Raw genomic sequence first — 23494 nt, 5'->3', positions numbered from 1 at the left:
GTGTGTGTGTGTGTGTGGTGTGTGTGGTGTGTGTGTGTGTGTGTGTGTGGTGTGTGTGTGTGTGTGTGTGTGTGTGGTGTGTGTGTGTGTGTGTGTGGTGTGTGGTGTGTGTGTGTGTGTGTGTGTGTGTGTGTGGTGTGTGTGTGCGTGTGCGTGTGCGTGTGTGGTGTGTGTGTGTGTGTGTGTGTGTGTGTGTGCGTGCGTGTGTGTGTGCGTGTGTGGTGTGTGTGGTGTGTGTGTGCGTGTGTGTGTGTGTCTTCTTATCTCTTTGTCTGCTTTGACTTCCATGATATCAAAGGGTCAGTGAGAGAACACACAGGAGGTAGACATACTGTCAGTTACCTTCAGAGGGAATGGCGATTCAGATCTAACCGTGTTGTTGAGGAGAGCAGTGACTGGATTCCTAATCTAATAATCCATGTGTCTGTGTGTGTGTGTGGGTGTTTGCGCGCGCGCATGTGCGTATGCGTGTGCGTGTGTGTGACTTGTGAGTGTCCTGCCATGGCATCCTATGTGCAGCCATCTGATTGGCTAAAGGTTCAGCCAGGCCTGAGAGGCCTGAGAACACACGAAGCGTGTTTCCGGGTTGCCATGGTAAAGATCAAAACCAGATACGCTCTTTGTCCAATGGCATTCCCAGGAAAACATAATGAGCACAGGAAGCACATAACGAGGTCTGTAACAGAAACCATATCTGAGGGGTTAATGAAAGGTTAACCTGTTTTGTGTCAGGGTAACAGTTATTGATGGTCATATGCAGGTATGCAGCTAGGTCTCTCTCTCTCTGTCTCCAAATGCTATCTCTCTCAGGCTCTGCTTGCCTCGTTGTCAATGACAACACGACCCTGGGCTCCACCGCAGAATGCCTCGGTAGGAATTTGCATGCTGTTGTTATAACAACTCTAAAAGGCCCCAGAACTAATAGAGTTTTACTAAATGTGGCCGATAGGCAGTGTGATGGTTCACTGAGACGGTTCTGACATTATGCCCTTGTTAGTCTCTTTCCACCAGACCTGGGTTCAAATAGTATTTATGGAGATCGCTACCATCCTTGACCATGGTCGAGTCTCAAATTCTACAGTCACAAAAGACACATCGAGAAACAGCGACAAGTCCCAAAATGGAACAGGTTGCCTGGAGACAGGACGGAGGCGACCCGTTCCCTCCTTTCACAAAACAACAGACAAGGGCCGTAGTGGTTTCACCAGGACCAATATGGCATGCCAGATGGCGGCCAGGTAGCCTTTAATGGCTGTAAGAAGGACACTGAAAAGGCACCACAACCACAACTCTCACACCATTCCTTAAACCACCTCCACTTTAGGTCGTATAGATTCACTGTGGAGGGGGGCAGCAGCACCCTGAATCATGGCTAAATCACATTCCGAGCCCTCAGAGTGTAAGTTGGACCTCTCACGGGCTAACCCATCGACTAGGGGTGCGAATGGAATATTTAGCCCTGTGATTGGGACAGCGAGTCCCTGCGCAATGAGAGGCGACAAGGTGGTGCGTCAAGAAGCTGTGCTATCTACGCCCACCAAGGTCTCCCTGGCTGATGCAGGGCAATCAGGAGAAAAGATAGACTGCGTCACCTCACTCTGTTCAGAGTGCGAGAAATTAAGCTGACAGGAAGGAATGCTTAAAGGAGCGCATCTGGTTACAGGTCAGCCAGTGCGTCCATGCCCAGAGGAGGTTTTGCGACCCTTTATCGCTAAAGACAGACGACCATGTGCGTTGTCCTGTGATGCGTAAAGATCTTCAGCGGCCCTGCCATGACGTCTCAACATCTCCTGGACGACACCCGGGTGGAGTCGTCATTCCCCTGCTAGGGGGCATCCCCGCGACATGTGTTGTGTTGCTCTGAGAGACAACAGATGGTCACTGCTCCCTTTGCGCAGTAGGCTGCATGATCTCTGCGAAACGCTGTTTCACTGTACGCAAAACCCAGGGGGAGACTGCACACACGAGCCACTGCTCCGAATGGAGCGCTAGGGTCCCCACCTGCCCCCCTAAGGGAACAGAGGGTCCCTGCTGCAGCAGCCCCAATGACGGAGTTGCGAGCACAGATGCCCTAGCCTGCAGAGTGCTCTGCAACAATTTTTTTGTTTTGTTAATCTGCAGGAATTCTTTTTTTCTGAGAACTCTTTTCGCCATTCCGCCCGTGCGCCTTTGGTGTGTGCCCGCCCACGCAGGGGCTCACAGGGCTTGGGGGCCAGTATGCTACGCTTAGAACAAAGAGTGGCGTCCTAGTGTGACCTGACGAATTGTCCCCCCGGGCCAGGGAAGGGTGTCTAGATCAGGGGAGCTGGAACGGCTCTGCCCTTCAGCGCTAGGGGTTCCACTTCCTCCTCTGAGACTCCTCAGCCTGAGCAGGAGGTGGGCCTGTGGGGTGGGGGTGGGGTGGGGTGAGGGTGGGGGTGGGGTGCAAAGTAGTGTTCCTGTCCTCATGCCTGTCCCTGGGCGTCATGGCATGGATGCAGGGCGGTCTGGGCCTGTCACTGTCCCACTGCGGAGACCTAATCAAATCAAATCAAAATTGTATTGTGCTTTTTATATTGACAAATGTCTCAAAGTGCTTCACAACAACAACGATACTAAACAATATAAACAATAAGTACAATACACCAACCAAAGATCCCTAGCAAAAGGACACCGGGTGGAGTAGACTGGAGCAGCCAGGAAGAACTGGAATCTAGTTTTGAGGGGCTTATCGAACAGATAAGTAGACAGAGGAAAATATAAGATTAGATGCTGTGAAAATCAGATACATTAAACAGTAGGAGAAAATCAGCATAAAGCAGGTGGCCTGAGGCCCCTGGCACATGTATGAGACATCTAAATTACATCTAAAAGACACAGCCAGCATCTGCTTACACCGGGCAAGAGCCCGTAATCGCCCAGAGCCAACATCGCGACGATCCCAGCCTAGACGGCACTGGGCCCTGTGCCTGCACTGGGAGGGCCTAGAGCAGAGGCCCCAGCCAACCCAAACCCCCACACCACGAGAGCCCACCCACCACTGAAAGGGAGGAAGGACCTGAAATCCGTCCAGGCAGCAGCTGCCGCCCCCCCCCAACACATACAAACCCGGTAGCACACCTGCATCAGGAGGGCCAGGTGGAATAGTGACTAATTCAGTCTCTTGTTGGCAAACTGTACGCCATATCTCAGAATGCATCTGGCTTCTCGAACACAGTCTGTCTGCTGTGACAGAACGTTTAATTTAATCATTTTAAAGAGGTTTGCCGTGTTCTACAAAGAGTAGTGTGAGTGCTACAAAGTGCAGGGAGAGAGGGGGAGTGTAACCCCGTGACGTTGCTCTTGTTTTCGCTCCAGCTCCGCTCTACCTGAGTGAGACAGGTGTGCACATCCACAGACATCCTTCACTAAGTCAGCGAGGTTAAGACCCGTAGACAAATTGACCACGTTTGCAGTTGTTCCCCTTTAAGTCTCTCCCTGTGATCTGTGAGAAAGCCTTGGAGTGCTATCAGAAACAAATTACAATAAGGGCAGTGCCCTTGGAGCGGTTCTGGGTGCACTCCTATGTGACGTTCACCTTGTGTGTGTGGTGTGTGGTGTGTGTGTGTGTGTGTGTGTGTGTGTGTGTGTGTGTGTGTGTGTGTGTGTGTGTGTGTGTGTGTGTGTGTGTGTGTATTCCACTCTCTACTTTAAGTGCATCTCCACTCAGGAAACAGGCCAACCCTTGAACGAAATGCCAGAAGGTCACCCTCATCAGCTGACACAAACACAATGACAGACGGACAACAGACAGACAGACAGACAGACAGACAGACAGACAGACAGAGACAGACAGACAGACAGACAGACAGACAGACAGACAGACAGACAGACAGACAGACAGACAGACAGACAGACAGACTGAAGTCTGAAGCTGTCTCTATAGATCAAGGCTGGTTGTCACTATTCCTGTTGTGTAATAACCACTGTGCAATTTCATATTCAGCTATTACCTAATCATAATTACTTATTCAGGTGTTACTACACATGAAAAACAGTAACTTTGCTGGGTAGAACTAAGGGTAAAACCTTAGGTGGTAATACAGTGTGTTCGCTCCTGGGTGCCTGTCAGAGCACTGATTCAGACAACGTAACGTTGACTTGTATTTTAATAAGGGTAGAGGATTGGGTGGCAGAGGTCCTAGCACAGCAAATGGGCATAGGGACTTGGTTGTTATTGGCCAGACTTGTGAATAACCAGAGGCAGACTTTGTAAGTGTGTGGTAGGTCGTCAGCAACGCACAATGGTCTGGCTAAACACAAACTGACTAATATTAAACAGGAACGTGCAAGATGGAGACCTTCTTCTCCAACTCCTTCACTTGCATCTTCTCAACTGAGGAAGCTTTGCACTGCACCCATGTCACTGGTGGCAGAGCTCAACTATATTACATTTTCTCCGCAACCTTTAGTACAAACTTAATGTGATGTATTACCGGTTGTGGTTTCAGATGAAGATTGGGAAACTGACTGGAAACATAATTTGGAATAACACAAGACTGAGGCATGTTCACAACCACCCACAAACATCACAGCACTGAAAGTGTTGGATGGATGAGCTGAAAAATACATATTACAGCACCTTCATCGCTCCCTGTTATGAGAATATAGAGATGGGATATGAGCAAATAAGATTAAGCCAAAAACGTTCCTCCAGGTTAATTTAGCAGAATTTCTAAATATGTTGAAGATGAATGGAATCCATCATGTCGGCGTGCCTAATGAAGTAAAAGTGTATTAACAAAGGATGTCCACGTTCTCTTTGTCAAAAGTGATGAATTCCCAGAATAAAATATCAGAGTACGTCATCAGGGGGTAATATCTCACTTATGCCAGAGCAAAAATAGTCTTCTAATTTGAAGAAGCCATATATTCTCTGTGTAATCAAGAAACCCATTCGCTCGCTGACATGCTCTTCCTTTTGCAGCGGAAAGAAACTCACCCTACCAACACCAGCACCAGAATTAGACCCATCAGTGTCGGTGGCACTGAAATAGTCCAAACACAGTTTGGTGGAAAGGAAAGGGTCTGAATGAAAACACCTCGAGAATAGAATTACAGAGGAGAGGAAACCCAGTTTATGTAGGCTTACACTACAGGAAATGATTAGAAACAAGTAGAATATAAATCAATTTAAATACGAAATAATACAATAAAATATAATAAAATAAATGAAATAAACTTGAATTGATTAGAATAGAAAATAACTTAATTGACCACCTGAGGATGGAAGTTTGCCTTTGGCATCACCTGTCAAGAATGTTCTGTTTTTGATAACCCTCCAGGCAACAGCTCCAGGGGCATAGGCTTAAAAACATTGACAAAAAGCTAATGGTTGCTAATTGTACTAATAGTTGCAAATTTGCCCCTTGTGTTGTAATATCTATCACTCCACATGCAATATTCATGATACACGGTTGCATAATTGAGATGGTGTCTATCAAGAGTATTTGTGAGGATCCCTTTTCTCTGTCCAAAAAATTAAGCTCAGAGCGAAATGTGACACATTCAAAACAGAACAGAAAATCAAGTGCTTTTGGAATGTCTAAACTCGACGTCAACTCTGCTGGAATAGAAAGCTAGCTTGGTAGAAGCAGCCGGATCGTGCGATAGTTCACAATCTGTTTCACTTTACGTATCCGTCTGGCCTTAAGCAAATAAACAAGCCCTTGAAAAAAAACATAAAATACAGCCGGATCAATCAGTGATCTTTAAAAAAAGAATAGGGGTGGATCGGTGGTTTGGTTTTCTGATTGTTTGAAGGTTGATCCAATCGCCACGCCCCGAGGCTCAGACGGTTTCAATGAGGAGGAAGGTCAGACTGATGTGTGCAGTGAAACAGAGGGAACAGAGTTGGGCTGGTTCCGTCAGGCTAATAGAAAGCATTTTGATCAATGCAATTTTGCCACTGCTCTCAATCACTGAGGATTCGAGCATAAGGATATTAGGTCATATGAAATGATTGTTTCTGACCCCTTTTGATTGTGATGAAGATGATTATAAATGTTTGTTGATGAAAGAAATGGTTTGGCATTAATTTATTTCTGGCCTTGAATGAGCAGTTAGTCAGGAGAATAATCAGGCCCAACATCTGTGGAGGAAGAACGGTTGCATTGCCCTTTCAGTGTATGGGCCATTTTAAAATAAAACAGCAGGTCATGGAAACCTTGTTTCATTTTGGACAATAAGCTCAAACAAGCACAAATGAGAGCCTGTATGGGAGGAAATATCAATCCAAATTGAAGAGGAAGAGAAAAAAAAAAAAGAAATCTGATGTTTTCTTCCTTGTTTTCCTCTTCCCAGTCCTTGTCTTAGTGACACCTTTGTGGCAGGGTCCCAACATGAGACCACCATCTCAACTGCTTCTCAATTTCGTAATTAGAGATTGGGTCAAACATTTGTCTTAATCCAGACCTGCGTCAAAATTGTCCAAAGGTCATTGTAATCCTCAAGCACGTGGCTTTGTTGCATTTGTTAATTCATTCATAACAAGTGCAAAGAGAAAAGCAATAAGGTAAGTTAATGAATGTTATATCAAGGATCAACCCTCAGTGAAAAGATAATCCTTTATGATTAAAACGAGCCAAAATGTCAAACTGCATTTGGTTCCATCTAGAGTGCATCAAAGCTGTAGAGGTCATACTCCTTTACAAAGACGTGTAATGTCAGACTCTACAGTCTACCTGCAACCCCCCCCTCCCCCCCCTCTCTCTCTCTCTCTCTCTCTCTGTTTCCATTGGCAAAAATGTGTTTCATAAAATGAAATCATTGGATGTGGAGTGGATGAAAATCATTCCACAGTCACCAGGTTATAGCACAAACAAACACAGACCAAGAGCAGGTAGCTGGAAATTAAAGAAATGGGCCAAATTTACATCTCAAGGGTGGCAATCTAATCTACAAAACATGCGTGATGAGAAATAACAAGGTAGGTAAGGTAAGTGACATCAATTCACTCTCATTGCTTGACCATTTATACACACAATACCCTTGATAGTTCATTAATAACAAAGCAATCAAACCTCAATTGTATGTGATTGAATGGTGGCTGGGTTAAGTTGGATGAATAAGCCACTCCATCACTATGACTCCATCCTAGCTGTGGCGCTCCTCATAGCCTGAACCTCTAGAGGAATGGGAGTTGCTCCCCATGTTAATGGTCACAGGGAGCCCTCTGGTGGCCATGTTTGAACAAAAAAAAACATTTTACTATGGCCCAATGTCTGTCATATTACCGTGACATCTTGTGTCTATGAGGTGGTCCATCCACTGGCTGAGAAGCACAATGTGATGCAACGATAGCTACGTGTCTTGTTGTCGTAATTCTCAATCCAATTCAATTCTCTGAAGAGGCACATTAAAAGTAATATTTTCCATGCCATCTGTGACTATTGTTTGCTACTCAGAGCAAAGAGTTCTGTAATGTTCTCAATGTCATCTGTGGTAGGTTATTAGCCTGTGGAAGGGAACTCGAAGGGTTTCAGGAGCCGATTTGCCAGGTTCCTCATTGGGCATGCTCTGACCTAAATCCAATGTGGCTAACTAATGACCAGGTCTCAGATAAAGTAAACAGCAGGGGAGGCTGGTAGAGGTAGAAATCGGAGGATGTAACGCATTCATTGTGATGCATGGAATGGAAACCATTCCTGACATTCCATTCCATTTATTACAATGAGACCGTCCTCCGATTTCTACCTCCACCAGCCTCCCCTAATATAACAGGGCAATGCTGTGTAGGTGAAAACTGTTCCAAAACCACATTCACAGTATATCATTTCTGCTGTACATAGAAACAGTAACATGGAGGGCAAATACAGTGCATCACTGCACAAAGGTGTCATCAAGTTCAACAGAATGACAAAAGAGACACAGGGCTACATTTAGAGCTATTTATCATCTAATGGAGGCACTAGATTGTAAAATGGTGGGAAGTTACATTCATTAATGAGCTATCCTGGAAAAATACTGTAGAGATTGACCCTGGGCTGTACTCCTGTTCATCTAATGTCTAATAGCTCTTCACGGTGATTGGGAAGAAAGAGGCTGAATTCATTCCTCTTAATTACGCCTCATTTGGCTACAAAATCTTTAATTGCTTTCCTAGCAGCCGTCCAATAGCATTGGCACAACAGCAAATGGTGAAGAGCAAATTAGGGCTTGAACGTTGCAGTGTACAATCTACTGCTCATAGAGGACCCATAATGAATTCTGCCGCTTTGTTCTACCTACTCAATCCTGTGGGTCCAGTAGGCTTGAAATAAAACAGTAAGATTCAGTCATTATCATGTACTCTAAAGCACGAAGACAGCACAACAACAACATTATGCTATGATAAGGGTTACCATGACAAATAAATAATCTGAATATTGATCCTGTGACCCTGTACTACTCGAAACCATATGGCACATGTCCATTTCTGATGTACAATACAGTATCTGCCTCAAGTGTGTTTGGATGCATTCTGCCTGTCAGTGACGTCAAAGGAACTCAAGAACCCCAGCTGTTGTCTGAGCAATTTGCTTTCAAACAAATGTGGCAAATCTATAACTTGGATACCTAATAATGTATCCCTAACCCTAATGAATTACAGGAACATTAACAGTGCACTCCTTAATTCGTTTTCCAAACAAATGTCTTAACCTCTAGTTTTGATATAAAGTTGGGGACAAGGGGTTGAGAAAATGTGACCGTTTTCAAGTTCAAAATCACAAGCTCTGGTTGCAAGGAATAACAATCCATGACATTGAAATGACATACATATTTCTAATATATACATTGTTTCTTTACAAAGATATTGCTTACAAAGAGTGAAGTAAAACAACATTATATTATAGGTTATGATAAGTTAAGAGAGTTGCACTTAATTCATTACACATTCATAAGTCATAGTCCTAAGGAATCGATGGGTATGTAACCTGAATTTAAATGAGCATTGCACAGCAGAACAACTCCCAGACTTTGCCTTTAAATTACCTTATCAGTGTGCTCAGAAATAGTGGTTCCACTTCAATTTATTTGACCTAATTGGGGTTTATTTGAGCAGGTGAGGCCATTCAGATTAGATGAATAACTTATATGACCTTATAAATAGGCCCACAACATCTGATACTGCACACTTTCCCTCTGTGAATCCAAAAGCTGTCAACAACATGGTGCAGCCCGCCAGCTCCACTGGGAGAGTCCAATAAGGTCCTGTGGGTCTGTGTCCCGATGGAAGGACAAATGTGTTTATGTGCATCTCTCTATCCTCTGTTGGCCTTGCTAAGTAGCCGAAATGTTGAGTAACAGAGAAGTGACAGATAGTCAGCATTTATCCCCATAGACACAAAACAGGCGTGATTGAATGGCTTTGGTACAGGTGCTTTGGGTGATCATCTGTCTTTGCTGTTTTAAAGACAATAAGTCAAAATGTAGTTTCAAACATAGGGAATGATTGTAATCTCCTTGAGTGATAATGAGATGGAGAAGGAGTTTACGGAAATCCCTCTGTCACTGCTCACATTTGAGCCCAAAGTAACATACAGTACACAGGTGGGGAAAAAAGTTGTTACTAAGAAGTTCAGTTGCATGTGTCAGTGGTTGCTTAATGTAGGTTGCTTGAAGTACTGTAGTTGAAATGTTGGGGGCAGGTAAATAGTACAATACAGTACCCTAGATAAAAGGCTATGTCTACCTGCCCGAATCATTGTGTATGGTGTAGGCTGTTTACAATAATACAGGGGGGCTAAATTAAAACACAAATTGGTTTATGTTGTCTTTTACTGAGGCAATTTGACCCCTTATTCCCCTAGTCATCGCAAACGCTCTCTGAACAATAGTGCATTGAGAAAGGGAACGAAAGTTTCAGCACTTGCCTTCCTCGCTGATGACAGACACCTTTTGAACTTCTCGAGTGACCCTGTGAACCGCATTTTTAATGACGGTATTTGGACCTTCGGTCAGGTTCTCGTTCGTGGTCCACACACGTTCTCGCTCCGTGACTGATACAGTAGCAGTTTTCCGTCGCGGGAGCGTGGAGGAGAGAGTGCCCATGTGAGAAAAAAAGAATTCCGCGAAATCTATCAACATCAGAGGTGTTCCTGCGACACCTCACACTGAGAAAAAGCCCATAGGTGCACCTGTTTCGATGCAAAATTCACCTGTCTGCTTCTTCACAAAAAAAATGCCTGGAGCATCCCAGTCTGCCTGGAGCATCTCAGTTCCCCGATTGCTGTAACGGTAACGCCTGTCTGTGTTTGCAAACTGTAGCCCAGCGAGGAGAATCCTCTTGATTGAAGGTGGCCAGATACAGTAGCGTCTGTTGTTGCGCCTGACAAGCAAAACCCGCTATCTCTAATTCAGTTGTTGTAGTAATGGCATTTTCATGATTACATGATTGTTATGTGTTGTTTTTAATAAAAGTACTTTTGGCCAACACCGTGACAATTAATATATGAAATGTCTACAGTGGTGTAGTAATACCTATTTAATGGGATAGTTCACCCAAATTAATAAATGACTGATTTGTTTCCTTAACCTGAAAGCAGTCTATGGACGAGAAGAAAGTGCAATCCACTCTTTGGGTTTGTTTATCTAGCCATTGTCAAAATATTGTAACATTTTCTAACCAAAAGCCAATGGAAATCAATGCACCCTACAGTAATTTAGCATGTTTGAAATGTCATGTCAAGGTCACCCCAGAGTCTCTTAAAAGACTCAAAGACTCAATGATTTGGGTATGAAATGTACTGAAATGTAATAAAACATAACTTCTTGTGGTAGCTATTTGCAAGAACCAAATGTCTTGGTATTTCAAAAAGCTTTCTTACTACTCTCTGCTGGGGAATTATGTGCAATGAATATATTCACCATAAAACTTCAATAGCAATATTTATTCAAACATTTTATGAACACACATTCATGCATTGATCAACAGGTAGATTATTGACAAAGAACACACTGGAGTCTCCAAGTCTCTGACAATTTTAGATGCATTTGAATATTATAATGCATTTTGGAAGTGGTATATTGTATTAGACCTATGTGTGGAAAACAAAAGAATGAAAACAATGCAAGAAAATTAGACTAACATTTACATTAAAGAACAATGTTTCACAACTCCTTTTCAGTCAAACATGTTAATATAAAACAGATTAACATTAATACACAATCTATTTCAAAGACTCACAGTCATTCTAAATCTAAAAAGACTTGGTAGGATGCTATTTGTTTGCAATAAAAAAAACAATATTCAAACTAAAGATAACAATCAAAAATACTGTCATTTACAAAACCATGTACCTGTATAACATTTACAATCATGCTCCCATTAGATGAATTCTCTTATTCAACTTTTGATGTTTACAATAAAATATGTTGAAGTAATGTGAGGGTGTGTGCAACATTTCTGAAACCTAGATTAAAGACAAATCAAAACCCTTAATACAGTACAACTCTAATCTCTCTGTATTCATTTCAGCTTGACTTATCATCAGGTCACTCTGGTACTAAGTGAGCAAATAGTTGATTGGACGAAGCAGTTTGATAAAGCCGAGAATTGCACGTCCTCATACTACCCTTGGAGGTAAACAACCGTCACTAATCGGTATGTGTAAGTCAGTGGAGGCTGGTGGAGGTAGTAATCAGAGAACAGACTTATGGTAATGCATGGAATGGAATGAGGAATGGTGTTTGATACCAAATGAGCACGTCCTCCGATTTCTACCTCCACCAGCCTCTCGTGGTGCAGGTACTACATAACAATGGGCTTTTGTGAATACAGTGTATATTGCCAGGTGTGAGAGTGGCCTCTTTTGAGAGAACCAATGGCTGGTGTGGTGAACTGGACTAATATGAACCAGGCCTACAGTAGGTCAAAAAGAGACAAGACATTTAAGACTATTCTATTGGTTACATTGAGCCAGGCAAACTCAATTAAGCACAGAAAAGTATAAATACCATTTGAACCCAGGTCTGACCCGAACCTGTACTGTAGGTGTTGCTCATGCATGGGCCAACCCATTGGTCTGCAATACCCCTTTAAAACTCTTCAACTGGTCAAGAAAGCCTGGATTCGGACACGTGGCGGGACGGGCTGATTTCACTGTGGCAAACGCCTGATCAAAAGGCTGCCCTTCCTTGGACATCAGGTATCCAATAACAACCGAGGCAGCACGAGAGACTCCGGCGTTGCAGTGAACCAGCACGACTCCTTTCTGAGGGGGAGCAGAAACAACACGTTGGTCAATTCAGTGGTATTCAGATCAGTTCAATAGCATATAGGACATGTGTTTAGATCCAAAGGGAGCCCTAACCCTTCATGCCAAGGCACTCCTGTAGATCTGATAAGACTGAATAGGTATAGGCAATCTGGTAATTGCTCTAATTTGCCCTGTGATTGGCTTGGTGACAATTGTGCCATATTGCTTACTCCAATCCAATCCTCTCATATCTGCAGGAGTGCCAAGGATGTACTGGCGAGGGGTCGTTTTGGAAATCGGCAATTGTGCAGCTGTCACGTCCTCAATTCGGCAGCAGTGCTGCAAGATCAGTTGCATTGTCGTGCACTTCATGGTAATCTAAGTCATAGAGAGTATGCTAATCAGACACAATGGCAGAACTACAAGTTGTAAGGCGAGAGCGAGAACGATTCCCCCAGTTAGCTAAAAGCAACATGGTTTGATTAAGGAAGCTGAAGTTACCCCTGTATCACAGGGTTACATCGGGACTAAAGTCATTAGCCAGAGTCACTAAACAACTGGGTGGAAACTTATTTCCAGTAGCCATTGTAATCATAAACCTTTAGAGAAGTTGAACATGTGGCAGTGTCAGGTTGGTTGGTAACTAGCACAGCGATTTGGTAAAAGGTTGTATGGCAAACAAAGAGCCGATAGTGATATGATCTTTCTACAACGTGCTAAATAATGCACGGTGAAAACTCACCATGCATTATTCACACCAGAGTGTGGATGCCTAGAATAAGGGAGGTTCTACAGTGGTTGACTGTTCAGTCTCACATGGGCCACAGGGAATAGAATGAAACAGCTGATATGTGTTAAAGGCTATTGGCTGTTTTGTCCAGACTTACAGTTGCAGGTAGAAACAACTGAGCACCTCTGGTGTGTAGGTGCTCCTGACCAGTTCTGTCTGGGTACATATTCACACAATTCAAATAATTGAGGAAAGAAAATGAACTGGATTGTTGTCTCTAAATACACTGCATTCTAACATTATCATGACGTAATAACACACACGTAAGCACGCACGCACGCATGCACACACACACACACACACACACACACGTACGCACACACGTACGCACACATGCACGCACACACACATACGCACACATGCACGCACACACACACACACACACACTTACGCACATACACACACACACACATACGCACACATGCACGCACACACACACACTTACGCACATACACACACACCCACACACACACCCACACACACACACACACACACACACACACACACAAACACACCTTACCTCTGCATTTGCTTGGTCTACAAATTGTGAGGACTCATGTAAATAAGAGGTTATGTCTGTATCAGGATGATCCAGAATGCTCAGTGTTTTATATATGAACAACTCTGGAAAGGCGTTCTCAACACCATACGCAACATTCAGTATGTGCGACACCTGCAACCAAAGAAGAGCATCTGTGAAGCACCAAAACATAAGCAGGATATATTACAGAACAATACATACAGTATATATATATACAATATATACAGAACTATACCTTATATTTCCTTAAAGTGGCAAAGTCGTGTGCAGCATCTTGTGAGCCTGCAAAAACAATCAAAAACAAAAAGCACTATGAGGATGTGAGGAATTGTTGGAGATATTGTGAGTATTGTGAGAGTAGAGATACTATACTGACTTTAAAGAGTTACTAGGAATGTTTATAATGATGTTGATACAGACTGTATCTTAAATATCCTATCTTAATATTAATACTTAATACTTAATATTATTTAATATGAAGTATCTTAATATTAAAGCATGTAGCCTCCAGCTACAGCGTCTACAGAGCCCTCTCTCCATGGCTGAGATCTACATGTATCTCGACATGAGTTTATGTTTATTCAAAACAACTTACACAAAAAAATATAATAATACAATGGCCTAAAGGTTAAAGCTGAAATGATCACATCATATTATGACAGCCATGTGAAGGCACCTGCCATTCCCAGGTGACCAAGCATCAGTCAATATCGCACTGCAACTCACTCACCTAAAAGTAAGTACGGTTTAATAACTCCAACTTGTAAATCCCAGTTGTTATCTTGAACATAGCCGCACGTTGTCTCGGACTGTGCTGTGTCTTCAACCACATGAACGGTCGACCCTTTCCATGTTTCAATAATCCGTCTCCCGCTCAGTGTTGTCACACGGGTGCATTGCTTCCTCAATTTTGATTTGGAGAATGTCTTTATTTCCTGGGCGAGAGACTGCATCACATGTGTCTCCTAAAACCTCTGAAGACGAAAAAATAAGTACCTTGTTAGTTGGTTGGTAGGGTAGTGAGGTCGTTTCCCTTAGCATAGGTGCACTGTAGTCTCTCCAGTGTCTCCTCGTTCAAATGCACACACACATTTTTCTTGACCCCTTTTGTCAACCCCAACTTGAAAACTGAGAACTTCAGGCAGTCTCTCGTCCCATATGATAGCCTATCAGACCTTTGTTCTATGCGTCACAGATGTCACTGTCACCTGCCCTCCAGAGGCATGCGTGCAGCACCAACACAAGACTGCTTCTTGCCTATAGGCTTTAGGCTTACGGTTGCTACTATTTGCTACTTTCATTAGTTATTTTTGTCATTAGTAAAGTATTAGCAGTTAAAAACACATTATTGTTAGAGCCTCACTCTGTAAGGTTCTTTCACTCTCTCTGGTCTCTTGTAAACAGCCTGAACGATGTTGCTTGGAAAGGATAACTACCCCCAAAACTATATACAAAGCTACGAATGCATAATATAACATTACATGAGATCAATATGACTTCAAATATATACAGTATTTTACAGCTATACATTGTTTGCTTTTACACGGTCCACTGTCCAAATCAACTAATAAACAATGAAGTAATATTAGATTTTGGGTAATGATAAGCTTAGACATAGTCATAAGTCATGTTATTCAAATTTGAGTAAGTAAATGTCATTCATTGAAATGACGAGTTAACAGCAGGATATCTCACAGATTGTGCCTTTACTGTAAATACTGACCATAAAAGAGCATTTTGGATGGCAGAAATCTGCCTCAATTTTGTTAGATTGGACAACACCTAGCAAATGGCAATGGAAGCACTGAAGGCTAGGAAACAGTGTAGCACAGTCTCTCAAAGATTACATTTCAAACTCCATCTTTTGGACCTGAACTCTTATTTTGACATGACCCGCCCTGTGTTTTCTGCTGCAACTTTCCGATAAAAACCAGGATGTATATGAAACTTCAAAATAAAAGTGCTGTGATGAACTGATAGGAATGTAAAAGGCGTCTAATTTTGATATGAGTAAACAATTCCATTGGTTGTGTAGTACGCTTAAACCCCAAATTCATCGAAAAGTGAACATGAGTAAATTGGTGTACGTCTTTTCCATTAATTTTGGACTAAGGCACATAGCTGGATTTATACTCCAACAAAAATGTGATAAAAAAAAAAAAAACTATATGAAAACATTACTTTTTTTAAAATTACATTTATTGTGTAGCCAAAACGTGTGAATTTGAGGACACTCTGTGTTTTGCATAGAGCATATCTTAGGGTCATAATGTGTGTGTGTGTGTGTGTGTGTGTGTGTGTGTGTGTGTGTGTGTGTGTGTGTGTGTGTGTGTGTGTGTGTGTGTGTGTGTGTGTGTGTGTTTACACTGCTTTTAGTGCATGTGAAACACATTACTTTTAGTGCATTATGGCCTACAGATTGCAGCAAAAATCAACTCTCAGTAAAAGGAGCTTTCTTTCAAAACTCACTTGCAAAGATTATCATGAGTCTGTATTAGGAAACAATATTGTTATTCTTATATCAATATAAGATAGGCATTCCAATGAGTTAGCAGGCCTATACCTTAATTTCAATAATAAATATATAGCATTGGTCGCAAAACTTTATAACTATTTTTGTTATTCTGTGGTATATTTTGTCCTGACTGAGTCATTCAGGTCAAAAAGCTTGCTGGGCGTTTTTGTACAAGGACTTTTATTGTGAAACACATGCGCTGTTGCTGCTCCTATCTCCTGCTTTTTTCCATTGCTTCTTTCTCCTGGCGAAACCTCAATGGGCGTAACGCAGTTGTTACAGTGTAGCGAGGTGGACCGCTCAACCCACAGAATGGACAAATTGTAACATTGTAACACTGAGTTCATTATTTTCACAACACACATTACACGGCGAAGACTTTGCTACGTTAATCTTGTGAGAAACCCGCACTTAAATCGGCAACATGTCGCGGGGAGCGGTGCAGCCAGGCCAGCAGAAGCTGGCCGAGAAATTGACCATTCTGAACGACAGGGGTATCGGGATGCTCACCCGCATCTATAATATAAAGAAGGTAAGGTTGCAGTGTAACTCGCCGTCTCCCATGAATACATTGTTATTAGGCCTACATTTTCGACGAAAATTGAACGGAAAGCCCCAAAATAATCTCTGTTCCCGTCTGACAACCAAGCATAACAGCCAAGCCGAATACGTCCAGTCGAGGCCCTTATCGAAAGCTATGTGGCTAACCCAGCCCGGCAGTAAATCACTGATTGTTATTCCTATCTGGATATTTGTCGGTTTAAATTTTCGTTTTTGAATGTATTTTGTTTCATTAGAATGTGTGGTTGTGTCACTGGCTTGAAAGGAAACAATGGCCTTATCAATGACAGTATCTAAAGAGCCTACTGTAGCTATATGACTAGTGGCCGTCCGTGATAGTGGCCTTGTCATTGACTGTAGCATAGGCTCTCTTGAAGCGCTGAGTCTATAGTATTTGTGGTTTGTCTTGCTCATTAAAAGCACCGAATCCAAGTGCACAAAAAATGCACCATTTAATGTCATTTTTAGCATCAAACACACTGTTGCCCTGATTCTTGAGCAGTTGCTGAGATTTACATCAGGTCTCACCTACACTATCAGTTCAGTGATCATGAGCAAACAGAGAAGAATGAACGGAGTAAAAATAGCTGTTTTGATGGATTACAGTGTATGATCACTGATCTTCAATCAGAAATGGGGGATGATGACACATCATCGCTGTTGGATACACTAGCCAATAGCACAACAGCTCATCTTAATTTGTGATGCCTAATAATAATGCCTGAGGAAATCTATTAGTCTGCAATCGACCCACTTTAACAGTTGAAACAATTAAGGCCTTATAATGCACCGTCTGTAGAGATGATTATTGTTCTGTGTTGTATGTATGTATACATGTATGTTTTTATGCATGTGTTTATTCATACTGCCTGCACATTGTTATTTGCCCTTAAGGGGTATAAAGTATATATTTTTTAATTGACTTGGAATATGATCCAGCTGATCACCAGAGTTCCATAGAAGAACATGATTCATTAGCTCAGAGAGGGTGAGGGCGACTTTGGAGTTGAATCCAAATCATATGAATGTATTATTTTTCTATGGTTGAATCTGTCTTCCTTGGCTTGGTACAGTCCTTGATGATGAGGGGTGGGCATCAGAGAAGTCTGGCCGACTACTGACAATGGCAGAAGATTGCTGGAGGCTGTCCAGCACGCAGCTGAAAGGAGGCTAGTGGTAAAACTGTGTCTGCTTGCACCCTCCAGCAAAATCAAGCCTTGTTGTGCCCAGGGCCTGCCACACACACACACACACACACACACACACACACACACACACACACACACACACACACACACACACACACACACACACACACACACACACACACACACCACACACACACACACACACGTACACACACACACACACACACACACACACACACACACACTATCCTCTCTGTCCCTCACTCCAAACACATACAAGCAGACACATTATCATTGGCCTCAGCATTTTTTTTGCCAAAGTACAAAGCGCCGATACAACGTGGTTATTCTAACAGAGTTGAGCTGTCTGCCTATTTGGGATTCTGTACCACGATCACACTGACTGTTCGTCAGTATATTATGACTCATGTCTTTGTTATATGAAACTTTCATGCAGATACCACATGTCAAAGCATTTATATTCCTGGTATTTCAGTTTTATTCACAGATATAGGCTACTGAACTTTACCAAAATTGTGGGGGTGTTCATTGCTTAAGTGTGCCAAGTAGTTCTGTTGCTTGGCAACTGGTAGGCATTGATACCAGCTGACAGAAGCATTTAGGATCTTAGATGGCTGTTTCTGGTCCAGCTATCTTGATTCAGGATCTTAGATGGCTGTTTCTGATCTAGCTATCTTGATATTTGACTTAAATGAAAATGCTTTAGTCACTTTAGCTTACACAAATTAAAGGGATAGTTCATGGCCTATTATACATTTACCTTGTTTTATTGATACCTAATTAGTAGTCTATAAATCGAAGGGTAGCATTAACTTTGCAGGTCACAAAACAATAGGGGTGGTGGGACCCCTGATTGTCTGCATGCCTCTTTTTTTTAATTAAATTGTCCTGGGCCTTTAAGACAGATATTCGAACAGGAACATGTTGAATTGTGATGCCTATTTAATTAATTAACACATGATAATTCAACATGTTACATACGCTGAGTAGAAATACTTTCTGAAATGTATTTATTTTCAACAAAAAATCTAAATCGTCCCATATAATGGCATCTAGGCCGAGCCACCTAGTTTAGGGGAAATCTCTACAGGACACAATGTAGAACCCCTCCTCAATGTCCTTGTCTGTGCAGTGACTCAGGAAGCCAGTCTTATCTAGGATGTCATTGTCCTGGTCTCATTTATCTGGACCTCTAGACGTCATTCTGAGATGAATGACATTAAACAACACACTCAACATCAGAAGACTAACATAAGGCTAAAGTAATATTTAAATGATTATACCGCACATTAATCACTTATGCTGGTTTAGTGACAGTGTTTACCCTAAATCAAGCCTTAGAGGTGAATCATGTCGGTTTGCTTGTTGATGCCCTCTCGTTTTCGAATAGCTTGTAAACAAACAAAACATAAAATAGGTAAGTAAAGGCTCGACCTTCAACACCTGATTTTAGAAAGCACTTTGTCTGGACCAAAAAAACTGCCCCTATACTACCACGCCCATGCCTGTGCCCTTTCTGGTCCCACGCAAAACCCTGAGAGAGTGCTGAATGTAGCAGTCTACTGTAGTCAGTTCCTTAGCATTGTGTGTCTCAGTCAGAGGCCTGGTACAGTAGAGGCCACAGGGAGGGGTGTCCCATGAGGCCCTGACCTCAATCTGTTACTCACTCTCCGACCGCCCTCTTTAATGCCAGCACTGGGTAGGCTCAGCGCTGCACACACAATTAGACACAGTTACAGGACTCCAGTACTAGCTCTGATACAGCTGTCTACCAATAGACTCCTTTGTTGGAAGCACTTTATTTTTTGCAGTTTGCGCTGGTAATACCTTCTATTGGTTTGTCCTTACTGGTACTGGTGCTTATTACAATGCATCCTAATAAAATAACCATAATTCATGAGTTATTGTAGTGTACTGTAATGACTGTTTTACTACAGTATGTCAATTCTGATATAAGTACCTATAGTGCCTTTGGAAAGTATTCAAACCCCTTCACTTTTTCCACATTTTGTTGTGTTATAAACTCAATTTAAAATGGATTAAATTAAACGAATTTGCCATCAATCCACACACAATACCCCAGAATGACAAAGCGAAAACAGGTTTTTAGAAATTTCAGTAAATGTATTAAAATACAGAAATACCTCATGTACATCCAAATCTACACAGTGTGTAATTGATTTCCATGCAAATCAGAGACCCTATAAAATCAAAGATATTAATTCCAAAATTACATGAACTATTATCCTTGCATTAAGATGGACTCAATTCAACTTATTGAGTGATTTGTTGATGACATTTTTGCATTTTAGCTAATTTTAAGAGTGTCATAGCAAAGGGTCTGAATACTTATGTACATGAGGTATTTCTGTATTTTAATTTTAACACATTTACTGAAATTTCTAAAAACCTATTTTCACTTTGTCATTCTGGGGCATTGTGTGTGGATTGCTGGCAAATTCTTTTAATTTAATCCATTTTAAATTGAGTCTATAACCCAACAAAATGTGGAAAAAGTGATGGGGTCTGAATACTTCCTGAAGGCGCTGTATAATAGCTTATATTTTCAGTCGGCCAAGATTGTGAAAAAAGACACAATGTATTGTTTTTACACAGTGTTGGCTATGTTTAGCTCTTGTATTTTTGTTCTATGTTGAAATTACCTCTGTGTTAACTAGCTAAGTGGAATGGTGAAATTGATTGCGGCCCTAAATTTTTAACATGTTTAACTGGTTGTGTGAGCATCAGATGTTTTTTTTGGGCTGTGTTCTCTCTAGGTTTTTTTTTATTAAAGCACTGGCCTTGGATGCAATGCTTGCATTGGTTTTCCTTTGTTTTACTGGCATGTTTGTGTTCCTTTGTACTAATCAAACACTTCTCCCTTAAGCTGAAACCCTTAATACCCTACAGTGTCCCTACTCCGGGAGGAGTTGTTGCAGTACTTTATGTATAGGCTACTAGTTATCAGGACAAAGCTGGGGTACACACAAGCTTACAGCACACAAGAGTTATTGAACACAATGTAAAAAGGCCCTATGATCTAAAATCCCTTCACCCAAAGTAAAACCCAAAAGCATTTTGTTATTTTCCTGTGAGATGCATGGTAAATGTTTAAACCCTTATTTATGTGTTATTTTCTCTCTTTCTACTACAATGCTTCACCCAGCAAGGACAAGTTTGGAAGGTTTGCTCAGCTTCTCACCGTCCCTCAATCTCCCCTCTCTACCCCTCCCTGCTTTCTTGCCAGCCTCATGCCCCCCGAAGTCTTTGAATGCAACTCACAACCTTCACAATTCAACCAAAAGGCCATCCACAGTGCAATAACAAGCATTTTTTTTCTGTGACTCAGTCACAATCTTTTCGCTGTTGCGCATTTGTTATTGTTTCATGTCTCACATATACACATCTTTCACAGTTGTAGATAACCTCGTTAGGAACAGCTTTGAGGATAGGGGACTCTATAGCAGAAATGGTCATTGCGGTTCATCAGTCCCAAATCATATCTGCACGCTGTAGTTTAATGCATGCATTCAGTGCAGCCCCGTTGCATTTACTAGGAGTTGACTGAAGGAGGACATGCAGATTTAACCACGGAGTGAGTTTGGTTTGTTAACATCAAATCAATTATCACGTTTCCAGGTTGTTTGCACCTCAAAAACACTGGAAGTCTTTTTCCAGCGACATTACGGGCTCACTGATGAGGAGATAATCTAGGGATAAAACCTGGTTGAATAGTCACTCCATTTTGTAACTGTTAAACTGAGCAAAAATGACAGTGATCTCTGCATGGAAGAATTGCATCCAGTCAATAGTTTTGAAATCAGTCTTGATAATGTGAGGAATTAAGTAGATGAATTGTCACAGACTCAACAAGTCCATACCATAATTGTTTACGTGTCTGTGAGCTGTGTTTTTGTTCCTTTGATGTAATGCAGTCAGACTCTTTGGCCAGGATACAATCATTTGCAGATGGCATCCGTCCGCACTGTGCCTTCAGAGTTGCATTTGATTTGCACAAGAACGAGTTCTGATTGGCAAACCTGGCTACGAAGTCATCCGGCACAGATGACCATCCTGCCGATTGCGAAATCAAGTGTCAACTCCCTCCATCTGGGTCAAGCTGTTGTGCAAATCAAACACACCTCTTAAAGCACAGTGCACAAAGCTGCTAAATGCAATGGATGGGATCCCGGCCTTTGTTGTGTTTTGTTATATGGCGAGATGCATGCTCTGCATCATATTAACCTTGTGACCATACACCACCCTACCTCAAATAAACATCTGCTGATGTTTCTACTGCTCCTAATATGGATAATGTGATGCACAGTTCAACGGTCTTTTCTCCCTGTAGGAGTCTGCCCATCCTCTGCTCCATCACTAACTCCTCAGCACGCTGTCAGTGCAAATATATGTGTTCTCTACCACACACACACACACACACACACACACACACACACACTCTTCTCTCTCACTTTCACTCTCACTCAATGCTTTCTCCATTGCAACCAAAAATCCTCTCATACTTTGCCTTGTCGTCATCCTACCACCTCTCATCTTAGAATGTTTTGGTGTTCTCTGTGTGTGTATGTTAGGAATGGAACCTTCCAGCTGCAGCATCTTCAGCATTTGTTTCTGTTTCCCCCCCGTCTCTATTCTAGGCATGCGGAGACCCCAAAGCAAAACCATCCTATCTAACTGACAAGAATCTGGAGTCAGCTGTCAAGTTTATTGTCAGAAAGTTCCCGGCGGTTGAGACACGCAACAACAACGTGAGTTCTCTTACATACATACGCTGGTTTTTTCATCTCATTTTAAGGCTAGATATTTCCAAATGAATCAATCTTATCTTTTGACCTACTTCTGACATTCATTATTCAACACCTCACATGAATATTTAAAATGTTTATGAACGACTCACATATACATTTCCATAGTTACTCTGTTCAGTCTCTACTCAGTGTATCACCGGCTTTTTTCAGTAACTTATCACTATGTATGTCTTCTCAAGTGTTTCTTTCCACAGATGCTTAGCTTTCACCATTTGGCTGGCTTTGTATTTGATTACAGATGTTTAACTGCTTCTTTTAGTGCTGTAAAGTGGTGGTGTGTTTTGATATGTTGTCCCTCTTGCTGCAGTGTCTTACGTTTATGTCTGTGTTTTTTGTTTTGCATGCTTAACGGCTTTTTTCTGGAAAATTCTTTTTGGTAAGTTCAACCTCCTCTGCGGTCCCTCACCCGTTTGACATATCTCTGTGTACAACGTAGTTTATCGTTTAAGACTTTACTTTGAAACAGTTCTGATTTTATCTTTTTAGTGTCATTATGTATTGTACAAAGGGATCCAAGACTTGTGCAGTACACCCAATTTAAGAAAACGTGGAATTACATTTTTAAACAAATTCTGCAGGTTTGCAGTGCTGTTGTAGTCATTTGTCAAGGGAGGCAGAATGCATGTACTGTCTAGTCCTGGATTCCTCATTCTGCAACTGCATGTGAATATGTCACTGGAGCTCCTGTTATTCATCCTCTCTCTAAACATCCTAACCTACCAAACACATTAAGTGTCATTGAGAATGTTGTAGACGGACAGGTGTAAATCATTGTCTTGCTGCTCCCCATTGCCCTTCAGGATCATTAAGTATGTTTGGTCATATCAGAGTAGAGTTTTGTGTTTAAATTTATTTAGAGCAAGAGACTAAAGTCAATTACCCAGGAAACAAG

The 23494-nt window shown here is 42.0% G+C and overlaps 2 protein-coding genes across 3 annotated transcripts in view; one reads left to right on the top strand and one right to left on the bottom strand.

The window, feature by feature from the left end:
* Positions 1 to 2329: 2329 nt before the first annotated feature.
* Positions 2330 to 14481, bottom strand: dusp19a (dual specificity phosphatase 19a; the record flags this gene model as incomplete). The annotated part of the gene is made up of 5 exons (XM_083682074.1): positions 2330 to 2506; positions 12033 to 12212; positions 13508 to 13660; positions 13764 to 13810; positions 14259 to 14481. 5 exons carry the CDS (start codon positions 14479 to 14481, stop codon positions 2330 to 2332), a joined length of 780 nt encoding a protein of 259 aa, XP_083538200.1.
* A 1817-nt stretch (positions 14482 to 16298) lies between these two features.
* nckap1 (NCK-associated protein 1) overlaps positions 16299 to 23494 on the top strand; it is a 29654-nt gene continuing 22458 nt past the window's right edge. For both annotated transcript variants that reach the window (XM_083681556.1, XM_083681555.1), the window contains exons 1-2: positions 16299 to 16575; positions 22432 to 22542. In XM_083681556.1, coding sequence (XP_083537682.1) covers positions 16468 to 16575; positions 22432 to 22542 — 219 coding nt within the window. In that variant the 5' untranslated portion in view covers positions 16299 to 16467. The remainder of the gene's footprint in view (positions 16576 to 22431; positions 22543 to 23494) is intronic.

This window comes from Argentina silus, assembly GCF_951799395.1.
Source record: "Argentina silus genome assembly, chromosome: 12".
In the NCBI taxonomy this organism is placed as follows: Eukaryota; Metazoa; Chordata; class Actinopteri; order Argentiniformes; family Argentinidae; genus Argentina; species Argentina silus.
Note: the sequence above shows the minus strand (reverse complement) of the source record. Positions and strands in the feature narration are given on the sequence as shown.